General features: G+C 45.1%; 1 protein-coding gene and 1 long non-coding RNA gene across 6 annotated transcripts in view; one reads left to right on the top strand and one right to left on the bottom strand.

The window, feature by feature from the left end:
- VWA8 (von Willebrand factor A domain containing 8) overlaps positions 1-23,973 on the bottom strand; it is a 137,245-nt gene that overhangs the window by 29,523 nt on the left and 83,749 nt on the right. For 4 of the 5 annotated variants that reach the window (XM_058184493.1, XM_058184494.1, XM_058184496.1 and 1 more), the window contains exons 29-36: positions 23,334-23,536; positions 17,073-17,189; positions 10,968-11,035; positions 10,755-10,880; positions 9,763-9,872; positions 6,094-6,248; positions 3,270-3,471; positions 925-1,006 (exon numbers count right to left, since the gene is read on the bottom strand). In XM_058184493.1, coding sequence (XP_058040476.1) covers positions 925-1,006; positions 3,270-3,471; positions 6,094-6,248; positions 9,763-9,872; positions 10,755-10,880; positions 10,968-11,035; positions 17,073-17,189; positions 23,334-23,536 — 1,063 coding nt within the window. The remainder of the gene's footprint in view (positions 1-924; positions 1,007-3,269; positions 3,472-6,093; positions 6,249-9,762; positions 9,873-10,754; positions 10,881-10,967; positions 11,036-17,072; positions 17,190-23,333; positions 23,537-23,973) is intronic. The other variant, XM_058184495.1, reaches the window with a different exon arrangement.
- On the top strand, positions 13,793-23,393 carry LOC131199118 (uncharacterized). Its single transcript, XR_009155263.1, has 3 exons — positions 13,793-15,328; positions 16,982-17,136; positions 23,258-23,393. It is a non-coding gene; the product is annotated as an uncharacterized LOC131199118 (long non-coding RNA).

The raw sequence follows: 23,973 nt of genomic DNA on the forward strand, positions 1-23,973 counted from the left end.
ACAAATTCCTTGTGTGTCCAATCACACTTGGCCAATAAAAATTCTATTCTATTCTATAAAAAAAATATTCTAACTATCAAAAACAATGTCCTGAAGGTGCTTTTTTTTTTCTTTTTGTTTCAAGACGCAACTGGACTTTCTGGGTTTTTTTTTCTTCTTTGAAGGCGTTTCGCTTCTCATCCGAGAAGCTTCCTTCAGTTCTGGCTGAATGGTGGGGAAATGGAAGGATTTGTACTCCTTGCAGTCATCTGGTCATTAGTACTCTCTCTGAGAGTTGTTGAGGCCACTTGGAGGTCTCTCCGTTTCCTCAGGGTCACCTGAGTGGTGCAAATGGGTGAGGAGCCTTCTGGGAACTGCTGAAAGGACCATGTTGTGGACGGGAGATGGGTAATGTGGTATCCCTCCCCATCTGTTGAGGGAGGGCTGTTCAATTTTGACCTAGATGACCTCTTTGACACCTCTTTCAAACCCCTCTGTCCAAAATGTGGACTTTGCTACCTTCAAAAGAGTGGCCTGTGTCTTTCAAATGACCAGCTATCTGCAAGGAGTATAAATCCTTCTGTCCTCCACCCTTCAGTCAGAAATGAGGAAGCTTCTTGGATGAGAAGCAAAACGTCTTCAGAAAAAAAACCAGACAGTCCAGTTGCCTCTTGAAAAAAAGCACCTTTGGGACAACCATGACCTGGATGATGGAGAATCCCCATTTGAAAACGTTTTGCTTCTCATCCAAGTGGCTTCTTCAGTTCTGAAGAAGAAGAACTGAAGAAGCTTCTTGGATGAGAAGAGAAACCTCTTCAAAGAAAAACAAAGAAAGCCCAGTTGCCAATCTCCGTAGATATCAAAAACAATGGATTTTTTTCTGTAGATCCTGCCACTGCTACCGTGGATAGATACAAGCCGTTTTATATAAGGAAATCCAATTACCTGGGAATAGGTATGTATTTAAGCTTCTTGGTTGTAAGATCGGTAATTTCCAAGTACCCAGCCGTTTGGGGAGGCGTAACATCTGCAAACAGAAAGGTGTGGAGATATTTTTATAATCCTAATTATCTACCCCAGATAAATCACATCTCTATCGTGTAATACATTTCATCAGGTGAGGTCCTGGAAATTATAGGGATAACTCAAATTATTCCTGCAGTAAGCTATATGAGGTAAGGAAATAAGGCAGGTATTTAATAATAATAATAATAATAATAATAATAATAATAATAATAATAATAATAATAATAATAATAATAATAATAATAATAATAATAATAATATAATAATAATAACAGAGTTGGAAGGGACCTTGGAGGCCTTCTAGTCCAACCCCCTGCCCAGGCAGGAAACCCTACACCATCTCAGTCAGATGGTTATCCAACATTTTCTTAAAAACTTCCAGTGTTGGAGCATTTACAACTTCTGCAGGCAAGTTGTTCCACTGATTAATTGTTCTAATTGTCAGGAAATTTCTCCTTAGTTCTAAGTTGCTTCTCTCCTTGTTTAGTTTCCATCCATTGTTTCTTGTCCTGCCTTCAGATGCTTTGCAGAATAGTTTGACTCCCTCTTCTTTGTGGCAGCCCCTGAGATATTGGAATACTGCTATCATGTCTCCCCTAGTCCTTCTTTTCATTAAAAGATTTATTTATTCAGTTGAATAAATAAATAAAGGTATTTATTCAGTTGAATGCTGAAATATATAAACACATAGTCCTGGACTTACAATAGTTCATTTAATGACCGTTCAAAGATATAACGGCACTGAAAAAAGTTGACATGACCGATGTTCACACTTACAACCGTTGTGGTATTCCCAGGGTCACATGATCAAAATTCAGAATGCTTGGCAACTGGCATGTACTTATGCTGGGTTAGGTGATCCCATTTTGTGACCTTCTCACAAGCAAAGTCAATGGGGCAAGCCCGATTCACTTAACAACCCCGTTACTGAATTAACAATGGTTAACAACCGTTGCAAAAAAGGTCATAAAATGGAGCAAAATTCACTCAGCAACTGTCCCACTTAGCAACACAAATTTTGGTCTCGATTGTGGTCCTAAGTCGAGGACTAGCTGAAAGCTCAAATTATTTCCGCAGTAAGATATTTAAGGTAGGGAAATAAGGCAGGGATTTATTTAATAATAATGCGGAGAGGAAGAGCACTATAAGGTCCTTGGTGCTCTCTGAGCTTGCTTGGTTTTGTTTTGTTTTTTTTCAGACGTTTTATGACCCAACTAGGTAACATTATCAGTGCTAGAGGGAGTGGTGTTTGCAAACAGAAGAGGAAGGAGAAAGAGAAGAGGACTGTGGGGTGCACTCTTTACTACCGGTACAACTGATGATGTTACCAAGTTGGGTCATGAAACGTCTGCAAGAAGCTCAGAGAGCACCAAGGACCCCACAGTCTTCCTCTTCCTCCTCCTTCTCCGCCCTCCTTTCTCCCTCTCCGCAAATCCCACACCCTTCTAACACTGATGATGTTACCTAGTTGGGTCATGAAACGTCTGCAAGAAAACAAGCAAGCTCAGAGAGCAACCAAGGACCCCCCCCCCCGTATTTAAGAAGCATTTAATGAGAGACACGTTGAGATAATGGAGTTCAAGGCTCTGTTTTCCAGCTTCAGTTCAACTCCTCTGCAGCACAGGAGATTATAAAAAAGCACCTCGTGTTTCAATGGCTCTGAACATCGGATTTCTCCCTGCGCTACCACGGAGGCCTCTAATCCTTAATGACTCTGACATGGAAACTGCAAAAGGCAAATGACTCATCGTTTCAATATCGGGGTTAACAGACCTGTGTTTGAAATACTAAAGTGTGCCAGCATTTAGAGAAAGAAATATTTGCGAATATAGAATGCAATAAACCCGTGTAAAAAAATTGCTGCTGTCTAACCTGTTAGCTCTTTTTTTAAAAAAAAAGTTCGTATGTGTAATGTATAGCTTTGCTGGTTGAGGTATTCTGGGAGTTGAAGTCCACAAGTCTTAAAGTGGCCAAGGTTGGAGACCCATGTTCTAATTCAACCCCCTGCCCAGGCAGGAAACGCTACACCATTTCAGACAAATCCAGCATTTTCTTAAGAATTTCCAGTGTTGGAGCATTCACAACTTCTGCAGGCAAGTTGTTCCACGGATTAATTGTTCTCACTGTCAGGAAATTTCTCCTTAGTTCTAGGTTGCTTCTCTCCTTGATTAGTTTCTACCCATTGCTTCCCGTCCTGCCCTCAGGTGCTCACGACATGTAAGGAAGGCATGCATATCTATATAAAGAAGAAGAAATTGTGTTACCTTTAGGATAGAGTTCCTTCAGAGGCACATCTCCAGGGGCCAAGAGTCTGACCACTTGGTTAGCGGCGGCCAGGGTGACACAATTGGTGTGTTTCGCCGTGCCTCCTTTGCTACTTTTCCCGTAATAAAGTGGGTCAGCGGGTGAAAATTTTCGGCTGCTCAGCGGGGAGCCTCTCTTGCAGCTGAAGACCTCGTTGGGCGACTGTGGTACACAACGTGAACATTGGGGGTTAAATGACAGCCGTCCCGTTAAAAGAGAACGAAATCTTTTTTTTTTTCAAACAAACTTCAGACTCTAGAAAGATGGAAGCTATCTCGGTGATGGGCACTTACAAGGCCGAGTGAAATCCAGAAAGACTCTAGAATTGATTCTGCTGGAGAGTGGAGAGGAAGACTTCAGTAACAGAGTTGTTAATGCTTGGAATACCTGACTCTGTGGTCTCTTCCCAAAATCCCCAAAGCTTCAATCAAAAACTGTCTACTATTGACTTCACCCCATTTCTAAGAGGGGCGTGCATAAGAGCACCAGCGTGCCTACCGTTCCTGTCCTATTGTTTCCTTTCGCTATATCCAATTAATATAGTTATTACATACTTATGCTTATATACTGTATATGCTTATATATTGTATAGTTATTTCATGCTTATGCTTATATATACTGTGTGACAAAATAAATAAAATAAAAAAATAAAAATAACTGTGTCCCTCAGCTAGAACTTCAATCCATTTCGTAAGCAAGCAGATCAAAGAAAGGGCTTAATGAAATCTAAGCATTTATTTAGAGCTCAGGGACTATCAATCCATCGGAGTAGAGCTGGGAGGGACCTTGGAGGCCTTCTAGTCCAACCTCCTGCACCCTACACTATTTCAGACAAGTGACTGTCCAGTTTCTTCTTAAAAACCTCCAGTGACGAAGCAATCACAACTTCTCGTGGCAAGCAGTTCCACTGGTTAAATTGTCCTCACTGTTAGGAAGTTTCTCCTTAATTCCAAGTTGCTTCTCTCTCCTTGATTGGGTTCCAACTATTGTTTCTTGTCCTGCCTTCAGGTTTCTTCGGTAAATAAGTTGACCCTCCTCCCCCTTCCTTGTGGCAGCCCCTCAAATACTGGGATATTGCTATTATGTCGCCCCTGGTCCTTCTTTTCTCTAGACTGGCCAAACCTAAATCTTGCAACCCAAATTGCAATGAAAGTTGTTGTGTTGTTCACCTGCCAGGATAGATGGCTGCTAACTTCTGGTTTATGGACTGAGTGAAGTTCTGGTTGCATTTCATGGTGGCCGCAAGGTTTAGGTGGACCATTAAGAGAGCACCTTCCAAAGCAGGGGTCTCCAACCGTGGTCCCTTTAAGACTTGTGGACTTCAACTCCCAGAGTCCCTCAGCCAGCAAAGCTGGCTGAGGAACTCTGGGAGTTGAAGTCCACAAGTCTTAAAGGGACCAAGGTTGGAGACCCCTGTTCCAAAGAATTCCAAAGCGGCAAGGCCCAGGAAGTGATTTTCAGGCTAACCCTGGTCTTCTTTGGTATTTCATGCCATGATCAACCCTTAAACTCATTCATCTTTGGCACTATCTGAGCAGTGAAAGGACAACATTTGATTGGGGGTGATACTAAGAACATTTGCTACTACAAGGGTCAAAAATCACAAATGTTGGAAGGAAATAGAAATTAGATATATGTCAAAACAGAGAGAAGGAGAGAGGGAGGAGAGAGAGAGAAAGAAAGGAAAAGATAGAGAAGAAGGGAGGGAGGGAAGCAAGGAAGGAGAGAAAGAAAGAAAGAGTGAGGGAAGGAAGGAAGGAGGGGAGAGAGGGAGGGGAGGGAAGGAGGGAGGAAGGAAGTAGGTAGGGAAGGAAGGAAAGAGAAGGAAAGAATGAGAGAGGGAATGAATGAATGAATGAAGGGAGTGGTGAGGGAAGGGAAGGAGGATGGATGGAAGGAAGGAAAGAAAGATTCAGGGAAGGAAGGAAAGAATGGGAAGGAAGTAGGGTAGAGAGGAGGAGGGAGGAGGGAGGAGGAGGGAGGGAGGGAGTAGGTAGGGAAGGAAGGAAAGAGAGAAGGAGAGAGGAGGGAGGAAGGAGGGAGGAAGGAAGTAGGTAGGGAAGGAAGGAAAGAGAAGGAAAGAATGAGAGAGGGAATGAATGAATGAATGAAGGGAGTGGTGAGGGAAGGGAAGGAGGATGGATGGAAGGAAGGAAAGAAAGATTCAGGGAAGGAAGGAAAGAATGGGAAGGAAGTAGGGTAGAGAGGGAGGGACGGGAGGGAGGGAGGGAGTAGGTAGGGAAGGAAGGAAAGAGAGAAGGAAGGAAGGAATGAGAGAGGGAATGAATGAATGAATGAAGCCGTGAGGGATGGAAGGAAGGAAGGAAGATTCAAGGAAGGAAGGAAAGAAAGATAGGGAAAGAAGAGGGGAGAGAGGGAGGGAGGGGAGGAAGGAAGGAAGGAAGTAGGTAGTGAAGGAAGGAAAGAAGGGGAAGGAAGGAATGAGAGAGGGAATGAATGAATGAATGAATGGAGGGAGGGAGGGGGGAGGCAAGAGAAGACGGAAGGAAAGAACGCCATTTTAAAACGGATCAAATGTTAATTTAATTTCCTGCAATTCACAAACTCATTTCTCCAGGATTTTTAGTTGAAATAGATTCCAGGATGCAGTACAACTTCTCCAGATGTCATAAACTGTCTGAAGGGTGCATCCCAGGGCAAGCCTCATGTGGACATTCAAAATGTCCCCGTTTTGGGGTAAAGCTCAGTGACCTCACAATCAAGGATTCCAAACTTTCAAAAATGCAAATCAAGAAAGCCGATTTTTAAAAAAATAAATCCTACCATGAGATCTGGGAATCCGACCACCACTGTTGCATAATCTTCCTGTCCGGAGAACAATCGGTTGGGGGCGCTGATTTTCTGCTCAACGGCTCGGCTTAAGTTCTCGGAAGACAGGGGATCCCGAGAAATAGCCTGAGGCACATAGGTGTCCACCCCTGAGCACAAGAGCAAAGCAAAGCAACACAACATAGCAAGAGCACTTAAGACTTCTATACCGCTTCACAGGGCTTTTACAGCCCTCTCTAAGCTATTTACAGAGTCGGCCTCTCGCCCCCCCAATAATCTGGGTCTGCGTTTGACCGATCTCGGAAGGATGGACGGAAGACTGAGTCAACCTTGATCAGGATCGAACTGCTGACACTAGGCAGAGTCTGCCTATAATATTGCATTCTAACCACTGTGCACCATGGAAGGAAGGAAGGAAGGAAGGAAGAAAAAAAGGAAGGAAGGAAGGAAGGAAGGAAGGAAGGAAGGAAGGAAGGAAGGAAAATAGCACTAGCACTTAGATTTATATACTGAACTGCTGGCTGTGGGCAGAGTTAGCCTGCGATATTGGATTCTAACCACTGTGCATCATGGATGGATGGATGGAAGGAAGGAAGGAAGGAAGGAAGGAAGGAAGGAAGGAAGGAGGAAAAGGAAAGGAAGGGAAGGGAAGGAAGGAAAAAAGGAAGGAAGGAAAATAGCATTAGCACTTAGACTTATATATTGAACTGCTGGCTGTGGGCAGAGTTAGCCTGCAATATTGGATTCTAACCACTGTGCATCATGGATGGATGGATGGATGGATGGAAGGAAGGAAGGAAGGAAGGAAGGAAGGAAGGAAGGAAGGAGGAAAAGGAAGGGAAGGGAAGGAAGGAAAAAAGGAAGGAAGGAAAATAGCATTAGCACTTAAGACTTATATATCGAACAGCTGGCTGTGGGCAGAGTTAGCCTACAATATTGGATTCTAACCACTGTGCATAATGGAAGGAAAGAAGGAGGAAAAGGAAAGGAAGGGAAGGGAAGGAAGGAAGAAATAAAGAAAGGAAAAAAGGAAGGAAGGAAGGAAGGAAAATAGCACTAGCACTTAGATTTATATATCGAACTGCTGGCTGTGGGCAGAGTTAGCCTCCAATATTGGATTCTAACCACTGTGCATCATGGAAGGAAGGAAGAAAGGAAGGGAGGAGGGAGGAAGGGAGGAATAGCAATAGCTCTTAAGCTCATATACCACTTTACAATGCTTTACAGCCCTCTCTAAGCGGTTTACAGAGTCAGCCTCTTGCCCCCACCAACCTGGGTCCTCATTTTACCCACCTCGGAAGGCTGGAAGGCTGAGTCAACCGTGAGCCAAATTGCGGGCAGCCGGCAGTCAGCAGAAGTAGCCTGCAGTACTGCATTCTAACCACTGTGCCATGGTGGCGCTCAACATATAGGTGGTCCTCATCTTACGACCACAACTGAGCCCAAAATTTATGCTGCTAATTGGAAAATTGGTTAAGTGAATCTTGCCCCGTTTTCCGAACTTTCTTGCCACAATTGTCGAATAAATCATTGCCATCATTAAGTCGGTAAAATGATTGTTAAGCAAATCCGGCTTCCCCTCCTCAAAGCTGGCTGAGGAACTCTGGGAGTTGAAGTCCACAAGTCTTAAAAGGAGCCAAGTTTGCAGACCCCTGCCCCAGGACACTACAACCGTCATAAATACGAATCAGTTACCAAACGTCTGAATTTCGATCACATTGATGCTCCGATGGTCATAAGCGTGAAAAACCTCTTTCAGTGCCGTTGTAACTTCGGTCACTAAACGAATGGTTGTAAGTCAAGAGCTACCTGTGTATCTTTTTGGAGACCATCAATCAAAGCAAACAGTGGGCTGATGGGTTATTTATGGTTGATGAACAAACTAGGATGGAAGGAGTTATTTTAACATCTCCGGGAACAGATTTTGCTAGTGGAAATTAGCTTCGGCTCTTTCATTTTTTAAATTGGCCCTCCTGTCTCTCTCTCCCTCTTGAGAGAGGTTTGGAGTGGATATTTCTCTCCGTGTGCGATGTTGTGATTAAGCAAACAAGGCACTCCACAATCGCCTTCTTCGGCTCGAGAGAAAATATAATTAAAAGGAGGAATAGCTTCTCTTTCGGTCTATCAAAAAAAGGGGCGGTGCATTTACAATATTTCTCATTAGGCGCATCGTTCTTCTGGACTTTGATTTAGCGCGGTATGTACCAGCCGTTGGTTTTTCAAAGCATCTGACAGCATTTCTCTTTTTTTAAAAAAATAAAATAAAATATAAGTCACCTTTTTTGATGCCTGTTTGATCAGATGGCTTTGTTGCTCCTGGCAAAATTAAGATAGATAGATAGATAGATAGATAGATAGATAGATAGATAGATAGATAGATAGATAGATAGATAGATAGACAGACAGACAGACAGACAAACAGACAGACAGACAGATAGATAGATATTAAAAAAACCAAGCCTATCTGCCTGCAACACTTGAAGGTGCTGCTTGGTTCAGCTTTTCTGGCGATAGCAGCCGGTCTCATTATTTGGGATTTTCAGGCAATCGGAAAGGTGTTATTTTGAATTTGCTACCTCTTTTCTTCACAACTTCATCTGACACTTTTTATTTTTAATTGCTGTAAGACTGCCATCAAGGGAGTACAAGGTGTGGGCTACGTCAATGTTTCTCAACCTTCACAAGTTTAAGATGGGTGGACTCCAACTCCCAGAATTCCCCAGCCAGCATGTATGGACTTCAGATCCCAGAATTCCCCAGCCAGCTTGTATGGACATCCGATCTCAGTACTGTCCAGCCAGCCTTTGTGAACTTCGACTCCCAGAATTCCCCAGCCAGCATGGATAGACTCCATCTCCCAGAATTCCCAGCCAGCTTTGTGAACTCCAACTCCCAGAATTCCCCAGCCAGCATGCATGGACTTCAGATCTCAAAATTGTCCAGCCAGCCTTTGTGAACTTCAACTCCCAGAATTCCCCAGCTAACATGTATGAACTTCAGATCCCAGAATTCTCCAGCCAGCAAGCATGGACTCCAACTCCCAGAATTCCCCAGCCAGCATGTATGGACTTCAGATCCCAGAATTCCCCAGCCAGCTTGTATGGACATCCGATCTCAGTACTGTCCAGCCAGCCTTTGTGAACTTCAACTCCCAGAATTCCCCAGCCAGCATGCATGGACTTCAGATCTCAAAATTGTCCAGCCAGCCTTTGTGAACTTCAACTCCCAGAATTCCCCAGCTAACATGTATGAACTTCAGATCCCAGAATTGCCCAGCCAGCAAGCATAGACTCCAACTCCCAGAATCCCCCAGCCAGCATGTATGGACTTCAGATCCCAGAATTCCCCAGCCAGCAAGCATAGACTCCAACTCCCAGAATCCCCCAGCCAGCATGTATGAACTTCAGATCCCAGAATTCTCCAGCCAGCAAGCATGGACTCCAACTCCCAGAATTCCCCAGCCGGAATTCTGGGAGTTGAAGTCCACACATCGTCAAACGGCCACGGTTGAAAAACACCGGCGTGTGTGAAAATACTGAATTCAGCAAATCTATCCTCTGAAGTTAGGTCTTTTTAAGCTTTACAGTCCCATAATTATACAAACGAAGCAAAAAAAAACCAAACCTACAAAGATGCTGACAATTTGGTTTTAAAATGCCATACCTGTGGTTACTCCAAATCCAGTTTCCCCTGGTTCCTCAGTCAAAGTGTGCAATTGGCATACTCCAGTCTCCTCCACGGCCAGGTGTATTGGCTTAGTCAGGAGGTACTTCCTGGAAATCACGAGGAATAATCGATGTTTTTAAATGGCAGATTTAAATGGGCCCAATTTAATATCCTTTCCCCCCCCCCCAGGGATTTTAAAACAGGAGACATGGTCCTTTTCCTTTCTCATCCGTTCATTGATTTAATTTAAAATATTCCCATGGCTGTCTTGGGCAGTGATCACTGTAGGCAGCTCACAACATTACGAAAATAAATTAATAAAAACTGCAGAAAATGAAACCATTTCACGCAGCCCAGGTGCCATCATCTTCCTATCCCAAATATAAGTTTTTAAGAAGAAGTTTTTAAGAAGAGATTGGACAACCATTTGTGGTGTAGTGTTTCCTGCCTAAACAGGGGTTGGACTAGAAGACCTCCAAGGTCCCTTCCAACTCTGTTATTCTATTCTATTCTATTCTACACATACATGGGCTCCAGATTCATCCCTGATCCAATATTTTGGAGAACAACCAGGTGTCGGGAGCCTTCTATGATGGGCAGGAGGATTTGGGCCCATCAAAATCTCAGAGGGGAAAACTGCTCTATAGCAGGGGTCTCCAACCTTAGCAACTTTAAGCCTGGAGGACTTCAACTCCCAGAATTCCCCAGCCAGCTTTGCTGAAGCTGAAGGCAGGACAAGAAGCAACGGATGGAAACTAATCAAGGAGAGAAGCAACCTAGAACTAAGGAGAAATTTCCTGACAGTGAGAACAATTAATCTGTGGAACGGCTTGCCACCAGAAATTGTGGGTGCTTCAACGCCGGAGGTTTTTAAGAAGAGATTGGGCAACTATTTATTCAGAATGATGTAAAGTCTCTTCAAGGGGCCAAGGTGGAGAAACAATGATATGTAGATGATGTAAGAGGACGTAAGAGAAGTTTGTTCCTACTGGTTGGTTTTAGCTTCCACCAGAAGCCACCGATCTTCGGCCACTAAAAAGACAGACTTGAGGCTGATGGGCAAGGAGATGGTGTGGGCATTGCCCTCTAGGACATCCATAATGGTAAGATAGTTCCTGAAAGATAAAATGTTAAAAATTAGGCTCAGGAGGATTCCAAGATGCTTCTGTAAGTAAAGAAAAAAAAAAGGAATTTATTCTTACCCTTCCTCTTTGTAGAACACCAGCCAATTCTTATGTGCGAATTCTTTGCACATTTTGTGACTCGCCTTCTTTCGGGGGTAGGTAGGCAGGTGGAGGAGGAAAAGACAAAATAATAATTTTACAATTCTTCGGCCAAATGGCCAAAATTCACCAAAATTCTCGGTTACAGATTGAGACTTGGCACGTTCTAGGAAAAGGTTCTTAATGGATCTAACATGGAGCAAAAAAAAAATACCCAGGTCCAGTCCCAGAAATGCTAACACCAATTCCTATTCTCTGTGCCAGATAAAATACAGGTAGTTCTCCACTTAACAGGGACACGGTGGCTCAGGGGCTAGGATGTTGAGCTTGTCGATCGAAAGGTCGGCAGCTCAGCGGTTCGAATCCCTAGTGCTGCCATGTAACGGGGTGAGCTCCTGTTACTTGTCCCAGCTTCTGCCAACCTAGCAGTTTCGAAAGCACGTAAAAATGCAAGTAGCAAAAATAGGGACCACCTTTGGTGGGAAGGTAACAGTGTTCCGTGCGCCTTTGGCGTTGAGTCATGCCGGCCACATGACCACGGAGACGTCTTCGGACAGCGCTGGCTCTTCGGCTTTGAAACGGAGATGAGCACTGCCCCCTAGAGTCGGCAACGACTAGCACATATGTGCGAGGGAAACCTTTACCTTTTTAGTTCTCCACTTAGAACAGTTTGTTTAGTGACCGTTCAAAGTGACAACTGCACCAGAAAAGGTGTTGTGACCCTGGCAGACTCAGGCGACGAGGAGGTTGGGGAGGAACTTGGGCCAGTGCTGGAGTCTGGGGAAGGCTCTGCATCGGATGCAGAGAGAGAGCCAGGGCCGTCCGGAGAGGCAGCTGCCTTCGGAGGCTGAGATGAGTGAGGAGGAAGAGCAGCTGGGGCCTGTCCCAGATGCACGTATGCGCAGAGCACTTAGGAGGGGAGAACAACGGAGGACAAGGAGTCGACTCGGGAAGCAAAGCAGACGTGGGCACTGAATGGCCCTGTTAGGAAATTGTTATTGCCCAACTGATTGGTCAGAAAATATATAAACCAACATTGTGTGTTTGTAGCTAAAAGTATTATGTAGCTTTAAAAACTTTGTTGCATCATCATGCATCCTGATTGGCTGAGCTCTAAGCTGAATTACCGTTTGTTTGAACACTACACCATTTTACCTGCTGATATGCTGTAACTCTATATTTGATCTCTATGCATGATCATTGCTTGATCGTGGCTATTTATTGCTTCTTTAATATTTATGGACTGTTTTAATATTGAACTCTGCTCCTGAATGAAACTAAAGAAGATCTGTTTTATTGTATTTTTCTACAACTGGTAAGAAGACTTTACATTTGAAAAATATCCCTGGACTGATTTTTATCTCACTTTATATGTGTAAGACTTGGATTGTCTTTGGACTGTGATCTTGTTTTTTCCTTAAAAGTAAAACATTATCAAAACCCAGTTTGTTTGTATGTTAACTGTTACTGTCCAAAATCATTCTCAGTTGCTTTCGTGTGTAAACTCAAAGGGTACTCTGCTCAATAGCCCACAACATCAATTGTGAGACAAGACTATCCTTAACAGGCTCCTCCCTGGCTGGGGAATAAATAGAAGGAAGGGGGAGTGGTGGTCGTAGGAGACAACCGTTCGTACTTCTGGAGAGTTTGCTCATTGGCTTTCGTGCATCAAAGATTTGGTGGGTGAATGCAATTAATTCACAAGAGGTAAATCAAGAGGTTTTTTTTTTTTTTTGTGACCAGGAGCCTGTTTCTCGCTTCTGCTAAGGCTGGGTCAGAACAAAAGGGACTTACAGTACAGGCAGCGTCCAGGAGTCATTCATTTAGTGACTATTCAAAATTACAAGGGTCCTGGAAAAAGTGACTTATGAGCGATTTTCACACTCACGACTGTTGCAGCATCCCCATGGGGTCACGTGATCAAAATTCAGAGGGTTGGCAACTGGCATGTACTTATGACGGTGGCGGCATCCCGGCGTCACGTGATCCCCTTTGGGGGACCTTCTGACCAGCGAAGTCAACGGGGAAGCCAGGGTCACTCAACCACCGTGATCCTAAGTTAACAACTTGACGTGATTCACTTAACGACCGTGGCAAGAAAGGTCGACAAAATGGGGCAAAATTCACTTCACAAATGTTTCGCTTAGCAACAGAAATTCCGGCCTCCGTTATGATAGTAATTGAGGATTTACTCTGTGTTTAGGTGGCAACAGGCTCCTTTGCATAGAATTGCGTTGTAGGGGGAAATGGTTTAGCAGGCCGAGGCTGCATCATCAGAGCACCTAACTCAATTTTCCAGTGGGGTGCCCTCAAATATATATATTCTTCAGATGGCAATAGGCTTCTTTGTGCTGGCTTTGATACAGTGGATACTCCCACAGATATACTATTCTATTAGAAGAGAATATTTGCAGCTCAGGGTTGAACTGTGGGGCCCTGGATGCTCTCCGAGCTTGGTGATTTTCTTACAGACGTTTCATTACCTAGCTAGGTAACATCATCAGTGCTACAAGGGAGAGGGGTTTGTGGAGGAGAAGAGGAGGAGGAGGAGGACTGTGGGGTCCTTGATGACCTCTGAGCTTGGTGGTTTTCTGGCAGATGTTTCATGACCCAACTAGGTAACATCATCAGTGCTCGCTGATATGCACTGACGATGTTACCTACAGCAGTTTGGTAATCAAATATCTGCAAGAAAACCATCAAGCTCAGACCCCCAAGGACCGTACAATAGTTATTACTGTTTTTAATAATTAGTTTTACAATAGCTGAAGGCTTCCAGTGACGTCACCGCTCCTGTTGGGCGCTCTAATAGGGCGCTCCGCGTTAGAAGATCGTAAAAGCAGAAATCAGCTGTTCCCCGGCCTCAGCATACTCCCTGGGCGAAAAGGGATATGCAGAGCTGCGGGGGAGTGGTAGATCTCCCCAGGGGCTTTGCTCTGTAGAGCGAAATTCCTGGGTTTGAGATCCCGCTGAGCCCCGCTGTCCTCTGACTTCAAACGGGCTCCTGCTTTGTCAGGAAAAGGGAGTAAGGGACCACTTCTGCTCAAACGGTCTTTTCAAATGGACTGACTTCTTAAGCAGACGGGGAAAATCACGAGCGTTCGATCTTTGAAGTAGAAACAGCACGCAAGTATCTTGACTTTTCCCCCTTTGAAATTGGAAACCCTTCTTTGTCTCTGATTAATTGACTCTTTAAAATGGCGTCTGAAAGTAGCTGAACTGAATAACCGTAGAACAAATGTCTAAGGGGCTGCCCCAAAGAAGAGGGGGGTCAACCTATTCAACACCTGAAGGCAGGAAAGAAGCAACGGATGGAAACTAATCAAGGAGAGAAGCAACCTAGAACCAAGGAGGAATTTCCTGACAGCTAGAACAATTAATCAGTGGAACAACTTGCCTCCAGATGTTGCGGGTACTCCATCACTGGAAATTTTTAAGAAGATGTTGGACAACTATTTATTCAGAATGGTATAGGGTCTCCTGCTTGAGCAGGGGGTTAGACTAGAAGACCTCCAAGGTCCCTTCCCACTCTGTTATTCGGTTAAATGTGGTTTCTCAAACCGAACTTTTGAGACACCTGTAAAAAACTAAACACTATTCATGATAGCACTGTTCCTTGCTGTAGACCTATAACCTCTCCTAAGAAAGAGCAAATATTTCACTATGTATCTCCACAAATAACCTTCTTAAGCAGGGTTAAAGTTGAACAAATAAAGGTAAAATGTGAAGCAGCTGGAGTGCGTAAGGAGGAACGCTAAGCCTGAAAGAAACTTAAGACACAACAGTGTCATAATGGGGGGAAAAGGAATGGGAATTGCTTGTTAAACTCATGCACTCAGATAAGACACCGAAAAAGGGAAATCCATGCGGGATTTTGGAGATCTGGGGATTACATCTTACGGGAAAAGAACTCGTCTTGAACGCTTCTATGACATCCAGACGCAGAGCTGTGTTTAAAGATGGGAAGTAAAATACTAGCAACCTATCCAGTGTTTCTCAACCTTGTAACTTTAAGATGAGTGGACTTCGCCTCTCAGAATGCAGACCTGATTGTTTAATGAAGGCATTATTCATCCCACCCGCAAGAATTAATCCCATTAATAAGATTGATTGAACTAAGCGGGCAAGCATTTATTTTTCCAAAATGACAGGTCACATATTAGGTGAAGGTAAAGGTTCTCCTCGCACATGTGTGCTAGTCGTTCCCGACTCTAGGGGGCAGTGCTCATCTCCGTTTCAAAGCCGAAGAGCCAGCGCTGTCCGAAGACGTCTCCGTGGTCATGTGGCCGGCATGACTTAACGCCAAAGGCGCACAGAACGCTGTTACCTTCCCACCAAAGGTGGTCCCTATTTTTTCTACTTGCATTTTTTACCTGCTTTTGAACTGCTAGGTTGGCAGAAGCTGGGATAAGTCACGGGAGTTCACCCCGTTACACGGCAGCACTAGGGATGTGCCCAAAAGCAGGATCTTCAGAAAATTCAAAAAGAGAGCAATATTGGGTTTTTTTTTTACCAAATTATACCAATGTATAATTATATACTTTGTTTATTATTATTTTGTTTATTATATGTTTATTATTATATTATCTATTATTATATTGATGTTATGTTGTGTTGTGTTATGAGCAGTGGGTTTCACATATTCGTACCACGGGTTTGCCCCTTGCGCGTGCGTGCCTTCTGCGCAAGCGCCTGGCCTCAAAAACGTGGCTAAATTGCTTAACACAACGTAAGCCACCCTGAGTCTTCGGAGAAGGGCGGGATATAAATTCAAATAAAAAAAAAAAAATAGGATGGCATTACGCCGGGGCGGTAATGTGCCTACCCGCAGTCGCCGTTCGCTCAAACCGGTCTGAACCGGCTGAATATGTTATATATGTCTGTTATGTTAACGTTTAAGTGCTATTGTAACTTTGAACGGTCACTAAAGGAACTCTTGTAAATCAAGGACTACCTGTATGCAGTAAAGCCTCCCTACGTAGTGCTGTGTTTGTGTGTGTGTGTAGTCCCGTTGTTAACTTTCAAAGTTACAATGGCACTGAAAAAAAGTGACTTATGACCCTGTTTCATACTTACGACCGTTGCAGCATCCCCATGGTCACAGGATGGAAATTCAGAGGCTTGGCAACTGCGACCTTCTTACGAGCAAAGTTAACGGGGAAGTCCCGTTTTACAGCCTTTCCGGCTACAGCGGTTTAGTGAATCTGTTGTGTCTTGCCCGCTCTCACCACAGCCGGGGCCTTCTTATCTGCTCCCGAACACGGAGGAATGTATGCCTCCCGGCCCCAGCCCTGGCTCCATGCCCAGACAAGCTGCAGAGGAGGGGGCACCTCCTGGCCCCAGCCCTGGCTCCATGCCCAGACAAGCTGCAGAGGAGGGGGCACCTCCTGGCCCCAGCCCTGACTCCATGCCCAGGCAAACGGAGCAGCTAGACCCCTCCCCCTCCTCCACAGCAGGTGAGCCTGAGGAGGGTTTATTTCCAACAGCTGCTGATTGGAGTGACCCTCGCATCAGAAGACTGGATAGGCGGAGGCAACAGAAGGAAGGGAGGGGCAGGCCTTAATGAGTGCTGAGTCATGGAGCCACATCCCATATCCTATATAAAGGATCTGCTTTCTGGCAGTCTCTGAGTCAGGCAAAGTCGAACTTATCTTGCTGAAGTCACTTTCTGGTCTCCTGCCTGCTCTGAGGACTTTGCTAGGACTTTGGGCAGAGCTGCAGAGGCAAGCCTGATTTGGATTTTCCTGACTCGGCCGTCAGCGGAGGAGTGGGACACGACAGAATCCCTGCTAAGTTAGTACCCGGTCGTTAAGCGAATCTAGTTTCCCCATTGACTTTGCTGGTTGGAAGGTCTCAAAAGGGGATCACGTGATCTCAGGATAATGCAACCGTCCTAAGTTACATGCCAGTTGCCAAGCCTTTGAATTTTAGTCCCCTGACCACGGGGATGCAGCAAGGGTCACAAGTCCGAATTTGTTTTTGTTTTTTTTCAGCGCCGTTGTAACTTCGGTCACTAAATGAATAGCTGTAAGTCGAGAACTACCTGCGTTCCTGCAGGATAGATCGGCTATTGAGATGTCTTACCTCCTCCGGTCTGCCTCCCCACCACGATGTCCCTTTCCGCGACGCCGGGATATCCGGTAACAAGGTGAGACGGCTTACGGTCCCCGTGTTTGTGTCCAGCAATAAAATGATGTGATTCTATAAGAGAAAAATAAATAGAAAGAGGGGAGTTCCCCATATTTTGGAAGAGCTGCAAACGTAGATATGTCCTCAATGATCCCTCTCACTTGAGAGTAACTCAACGTATTTCGGAACCGAGGGTGGATTTTGAGGGATTGGAAAAGGCTGGTTAGAGAGTTTTGCCCCGCCAAAGTTTTTCCCTTCAGCAAAATTTTGTCGTTGTCTGGAGTTTACGACGCTATAGAGCACTGCACACCAGAACAACTAGACACAAGAACAGTTTTTCCCCGAAGGCCATCATTCTGCTAAACAAATAATTCCCTCAACACTGTCAAACTATTTACTAAATCTGCACCACTATTAATCTTCTCATCGTTCCCATCACCCATCTCTTTCCACTTATGACTGTATGACTGTAACTTTGTTGACCATATATTGACCATCAGTTGTGTTATAAATGTTGTACCTTGATGAAGGTATCTTTTCTTTTATGCACACTGAGAGCATATGCACCAAGACAAATTCCTTGTGTGTCCAATCACACTTGGCCAATAAAATTCTATTCTATTCTATTCTATTCTATTCTATTCTATTCTATTCTATTCTAAAGCAGGGGTCTCTAACCTTGGCAACTTTAAGACTTGTGGACTTCAACTCCCAGAATTCCTCAGCCAGCTTTGGGAGTTGAAGTCCACAAGTCTTAAAGTTGCCAAGGTTGGAGACCCCTGCACTAAAGGGTGTGGAAAATCCGTTTTTGTTTTCCTGCAGCCAACCGGCCACCCCTCCCCACATTCCTAGGAGGAGCCACATAAATGGTGGGCAACGGGCTGGATCCAGATGTGCTCCTGAATGCCCTTTGGAGCGCAACGTTAAATTTCAATTTTTCACCGTTTTTAAGTAGAGGGTGTGTAAAGGATTATACTCTAGGCCTACAACAGATGGGACACTGTTAAGAGAAGCAGTTTGGTCTAGTGGCTTAAGGCAGCAGACTAGAAATCGAGTGGCCGTGAGTTCCAGTCCTGCTTTAGCCATGAAAGCCGGCTGGCTGGGTGACTTTGGGCCACTCACTAGGAGACTGGGAGCTCTAGTTCCATTTTAGCCATGTGAGCTTGGGCCACTCATTAGGAGACTGGGAGCTCTAGTTCCACCTTAGCCATGCGAGCTTGGGCCACTCACTAGGAGACTGGGAGCTCTAGTTCCACCTTAGGCATGCGAGCTTGGGTCACTCACTAGAAGACTGGGAGCTCTAGTTCCATCTTAGCCATGCGAGCTTGGGCCACTCACTAGGAGACTGGGAGCTCTAGTTCCACCTTAGCCATGTGAGCTTGGGGCAATCACTAGGAGACTGGGAGTTCTAGTTCCACCTTAGGCATGTGAGCTTGGGCCACTCACTAGGAGACTGGGAGTTCTAGTTCCACCTTAGCCATGCGAGCTTGGGCCACTCACTAGGAGACTGGGAGCTCTAGTTCCACCTTAGCCATGCGAGCTTGGGCCACTCACTAGAAGACTGGGAGCTCTAGTTCCACCTTAGCCATGCGAGCTTGGGCCACTCACTAGGAGACTGGGAGCTCTAGTTCCACCTTAGGCATGTGAGCTTGGGCCACTCACTAGGAGACTGGGAGCTCTAGTTCCACCTTAGGCATGTGAGCTTGGGGCAATCACTAGGAGACTGGGAGTTCTAGTTCCAACTTAGCCATGCAAGCTTAGACCAATTTCTAGGAGACTGGGAGTTCTAGTCCCACTTTAGGCATGAAAGCCGGCTGGGTGACATTGGGCCAGTCCTTCTCTCTCAGCTCAACCCACCTGAGGAAAAAAAGAGGAGGAAAGTGTGCTGGATGTGTTTGGTGTCTTGTAAAAATCATAAAGGTGAGCTACAAATAAATAAAACATAAATAAATTCAGGGGGAAAAAAATCAAATGAGCATCGCTTCCAAAACACCTTCAAAGCTCCAGATGTCCTTGTATTTACTGCTCATGAGTTTTTTGGCTTTGTTCTCTTCCCATCTGCTCGATTTCTCTCCCCAGTTACTCCCTTCCTCCCCATCCCCCACCATTTTCCCCCCCAGGCTTTATTAAGAATTAGGAAGCTCATCTACGGGTACCTCACAGTTTGTGGGGTGCAACTGCCTTTCCTGCATGCACATCGTATTAAATCAAAATGCTTCATTTCTCTTTTCTACTCGGTTTGAACAGGGCAAGACTGCCCTGGACGCCCTTAATTTCATCTATGTATCTGAAAAAGAGAGGAGGAGGAGGAGGAGGAGGAGGAGGAGGAAAAAGAAAGGGAAAGAAGGAAAAGGAAGAAAAAGAAGAGGAAGAAGCAGAAACAGAAGAATGGGAAAGAAGAAGGAAGAAGAAGAGGAGGAGGAGGAGGAGGAGGAAGAAGAAGAAGGGGAAAGAAGAAGGAAGAAGAAGAAGAGGAGGAGGAGGAGGAGGAAGAAGAAGGGGAAAGAAGGAGTAGGAGTAGGAGTAGTGTAGGAGTAAGTAGAAGCAGAAGAATATGAAGAAGAATGAGGAGGAGGAGGAGAAGGAGGAGGAGGAGGAGAAGCGGAAGGAAAGGAAGAAGAATATGGAGAAGAAGGAGGAGGAGGAGAAGCAGAAGAATATGGAGGAGAAGGAGGAGGAGGAGAAGGAGAAGAAGAAGAGGAAGAAGAAACAGAGGAGGAGGAGAAGAAATGGAGGAGGAGGAGGAGGAGGAGAAGAGGAGGAGAAGAAGGAGGAGAAGCAGAAGAATATGGAGGAGGAGGAGGAGGAAAAGAACAAGAAGAAGGAGAAGAAGAAGAAAAAACAAGAATAATTAGGGATGAGAAGTCCGGGATGAGTTGTGAGTGTCTCTGTTTCCCTTCCAGAGGACAGAAGGGTCAGAGCCTGGTCACTGCAATAATTCTTTGGATTGAAAACTTGGGAGAGAAAAAATGCGCAGAGCAGTTTTGTGATGCAGGCAGGCAGTTCTTGCATCAGTAATTACCCAATTCGTTGCTCAGATTTTCCATCATTATTTTGATCGCACAAAGAAACGACGTTTTGACGTTATTGAGATTAGAGTGACGAGATCACCCTACCGAAGTTTTAATAGCATGTCACAACAATCCAGCATTCCCACAACACAGGAACATTTTATGGAAAGGAACTTGGGAAGAAAATTATAAGGATTTCCAAGTTTCTTTCTTTCTTTCTTTCTTTCTTTCTTTCCTTTTTTTGCTTTTTCTCTCCTTCCTTTCTCTTCTTTCTCTCTCTCTCTCCCGCTTTCTTTTTCTTTCTCTTTTCCTTCTTTTCTTCTTTTTCTCTTTCCTTCCTTCCTCTCCCTCCCTCCCTCCTGCCTTTCTTTTTCTTTCTTTTCTTTCCCTTTTTTCTCTCCTTCCTTCCTCTTTTTCCTTTTTTTGTTTTTCCCTCTGTATTCTTTCTCTTTTTCTCTCCTTTCTTTCTTTCTTTTCTTTCTTCCTTTTTTCTTTTTTCTCTCCCTTCCTTCCTTTCTCTCCTCCCTCCCTCTTTCTTCCTCCCTCCCTTCCTCCCTCTGTCTCTCCATTTCCTCTTTCCTTCCTTCCCTCTAACCTCCCTCCCTTCCTTCCTCCATCCCTCCATCCTTTCCTTTCCTTTCCTTTCCTTTCCTTTCCTTTCCTTTCCTTTCCTTTCCTTTCCTTTCCTCTCCTTCTCCTTCTCCTTCTCCTTGCTGCGTATTTGCATGCACAAAGCATAAGGCTGGAAACCTAAAATCCGTTCCAAGCTTTAGAAGAAAACAGAGCAGGGTGGGTGGATGGGGAAACGAATCTCCTCTTTGGCTTTGCGCGTTAAAATTCTGGGGTCAAAACCGCTCAGTGCCACCGGCCTTTGCTTCTCCAGCCCTTTCCGATCTTAATAGCTCCCATCTGAGCAGACTCCTGACCGGTGGCATCGTGGGTTTGTCTCCCAAAATAGACTTCTGCGTCATGGGCGAATACTTCTGAGTCGCAGCCCTGGCTATGCTCCAGGGGAGCTGGGAAGGATCTTCCCGTTTTTGGCCATGTTCATTTGTCAGTGTGAGAAAAGGAACCTCCGGCTGACCCCCCCCTGGCTCCCCAGCAGCTTTGCATTCCAGAGCTTCAACAGATGTCACCGCCATTCTTCTTCTTCCGAGCCGGCTGAGATGCTCTTATTTTTAGCTCCTGCCGAACTTCCCTTTCCTTGCTGTGAGTTTTCGTGACCCGGCCAAGTTGGGTTGCCGTGGAAAACAGTTTGTGCAAAGAAGGGAGAGCGGATTGAACTGGGGTGGGGGTGGGAGTGGGGAGGAGAGCTTGAAAAACAGGCCCAGGAAGGCAGAAACGAGAAAGAATATTTTTGTTGTTGTTAGTTGCGAAGTTGTGTCCGACCCATTGCGACCCCATGGACAATGTTCCTCCAGGCCTTCCTGTCCTCTACCATCCTCTGGAGCAGGGTCTCCAACCTTGGCAACTTTAAGCCTGGTGGACTTTAACTCCCATAATTCCCCAGCCAGCTTTGCTCTGGAGTCCATTTACGTTCCCGCCGACTGTTTCGGTGACTCCATCCAGCCACCTCGTTCTCTGTCGTCCCCTTCTTCTTTTGCCCTCCATCATTCCCAGCATTCGGCTCTTCTCCAGTGAGTCCTTCCTTCTCATTAAGTGGCCAGAGTATTTGAGTTTCATCTTCAGGATCTGGCCTTCTACACATTTAAATAAGAGTGCAGAAAAGGGCAGCAAAGGTGTTTAGGAGGATGGAGGCAAAAACGTAGGAAGAACCGTTGCAGGAATTGGATATTTCTAGTATAATGTAAAGGACTATACTGTAAGTGACACGACAGCAGTCTTCCAATATTTGAGGGGCTGCCCCAAAGAAGAGGGAGTCAAGCTATTCTCCAAAGCTCCCGAGGGCTGGACAAGAAGCAATGGGTGGAAACTAATCAAGGAGAGAAGCAACCTGGAATTAACTTCCTAACAGTGAGGACAATTAACCGGTGGAACAGCTCGCCACCAGAAGTTGTGAATGCTCCATCACTGGAAGTTTTTAAGAAGAGATTGCACAACCGCTTGTCTGGAATGGTGCAGGGTTTCCTGTTTGAACAGGGGGCTGGATTAGAAGACCTCTAAGGTCCCTTCCAGGTCTGTTATTCCAAGGCTGTGTCAATTTTCCAAAGAAAGCAGAAATGCTTTCATCCTGTGATGGGAAGAGATCTGAGTTGTAGCTCTCGCCTTTGCTTCTGTTTTCCATTAACTAGAAAAGGGCAAAGGGCAAGGAAACAAAACCCTCTACTTACTTGGAAAGGAGGGATATTGATCTACTATTGTACCAATCTCACCAGCCTGGTGCCCAAGAGGTTTTGCAACAGAGATCCTGTCATATTTCTGTATCCCATCTCAAGTACTTGAAGGGACTGGACTGACATCCTATCCAGCAATGGAAGTCAGCTGGGTGACTTTGGGCCAGTCCCCCTGTTTCTCTCACCCCTTCTCCTACAACTCAAAGGATGGTGGCTGTGAGGAAAATAGGAAGAGGGAGCACTATGTATGCAGCGATGGGAGGGAGGGAAGAACGAAAATGGAAGGAAGCAGGAAATGGATAAAGGAAGGAAGGAGGAAATGGAGGGAGGGAGGAGGAAAGGAAGGAGGAAATTGAGGAAGGAAGAGAGGAGGGAAGGAAGGAAGGAAGGGAGGAAAGAAGGAAAATGGAAGGAAGGAGGAAATGGAGAAAGGAAGGAAGGAGGAAATGGAGGGAGGGAGGAGGAAAGGAAGGAGGAAATTGAGGAAGGAAGGGAGGAGGGAGGGAAGAAAGGAGGGAAGGAAGGGAGGGGTGAATGCACGGAGTGAAGGAAGAAAGGAAGGAGGAAAGAAAGGGGAAAGAAAAGAAAGGAGAAAAGAAAGGAAAGAGAAAAAAGAAGGAAGGAAGGAAGGAAGGAAGGAAGGAAGGAAGGAGGGAAAAAAAAGGAAGACAGTAAGGACATAAAGCAAATAGCTGCCTGGCCACCTTTGTTCATAGAACTTTATCCCAAACTTACTTGTATTCTGCTTTCTAATGCAGCATCGCAAAGTCCCCATATCCTTCCTCTCCAGAGCCTTTCCTAATTTTAAGATCTCCCTCTTTTTTTTTTTCCCCAGGTAAGACCTTTGCAACGAAGGCCAACAGGCGGAAGGATGAGCTATGGCCCGCAACTCCCCCCACCCTCGGATTTACCTGCTCTTCGTGCAGAATGACCTGGCCTTGGAGGGGATTGCCAAGGGGGGCCAGTCGCACGAACGGCTGCCACATGCCCCGAAGGGTTCGCGGGAAGAGGTCGTAGAGATCCATGCAGTATCCAGTTTTCCCAGAGGTATTCATAAAATATAAGGAGACGGGATTGCAAGTGGCCACGTAAAGGGAAGTTCCGTCTTCACGCTCTTTAGCAGGAACGGGGCAAAAAGTAAAAGAGAGAAGGTGCAAGTTCAGGATTCCTCTACCGTCAAAACCATCGCTAGAATCATATGTGGTGGAGATGCCCAGAAGCTAAAAATTATTGATTTAAAATGAAGACGTGGTTAGAAGAAATGACACAACAACGTAACGATTTAAAACCGGAGCTGTTCCTATTGGGTATCCTCCCAGAGAAAATTAGGAAAGAAAATATTTACTTGATTATACAGGTAATAACAGCAGCAAGGATTGTTTTTGCACAAAACTGGAAATGCAGAGAAAATACCTCTGGAAGGGGAAGTTATCCAAAAAATATTAGACTCTGCAGAAATGAATAGATTAACAACCTTTGCAACCTGAAACCATCATTATCTATTGGACCAGATGGACTATGTGCATACTTTTAAAAAAAGCTTTCAATTAA

Source organism: Ahaetulla prasina, chromosome 5, assembly GCF_028640845.1.
Source record: "Ahaetulla prasina isolate Xishuangbanna chromosome 5, ASM2864084v1, whole genome shotgun sequence".
Taxonomy (NCBI): domain Eukaryota; kingdom Metazoa; phylum Chordata; class Lepidosauria; order Squamata; family Colubridae; genus Ahaetulla; species Ahaetulla prasina.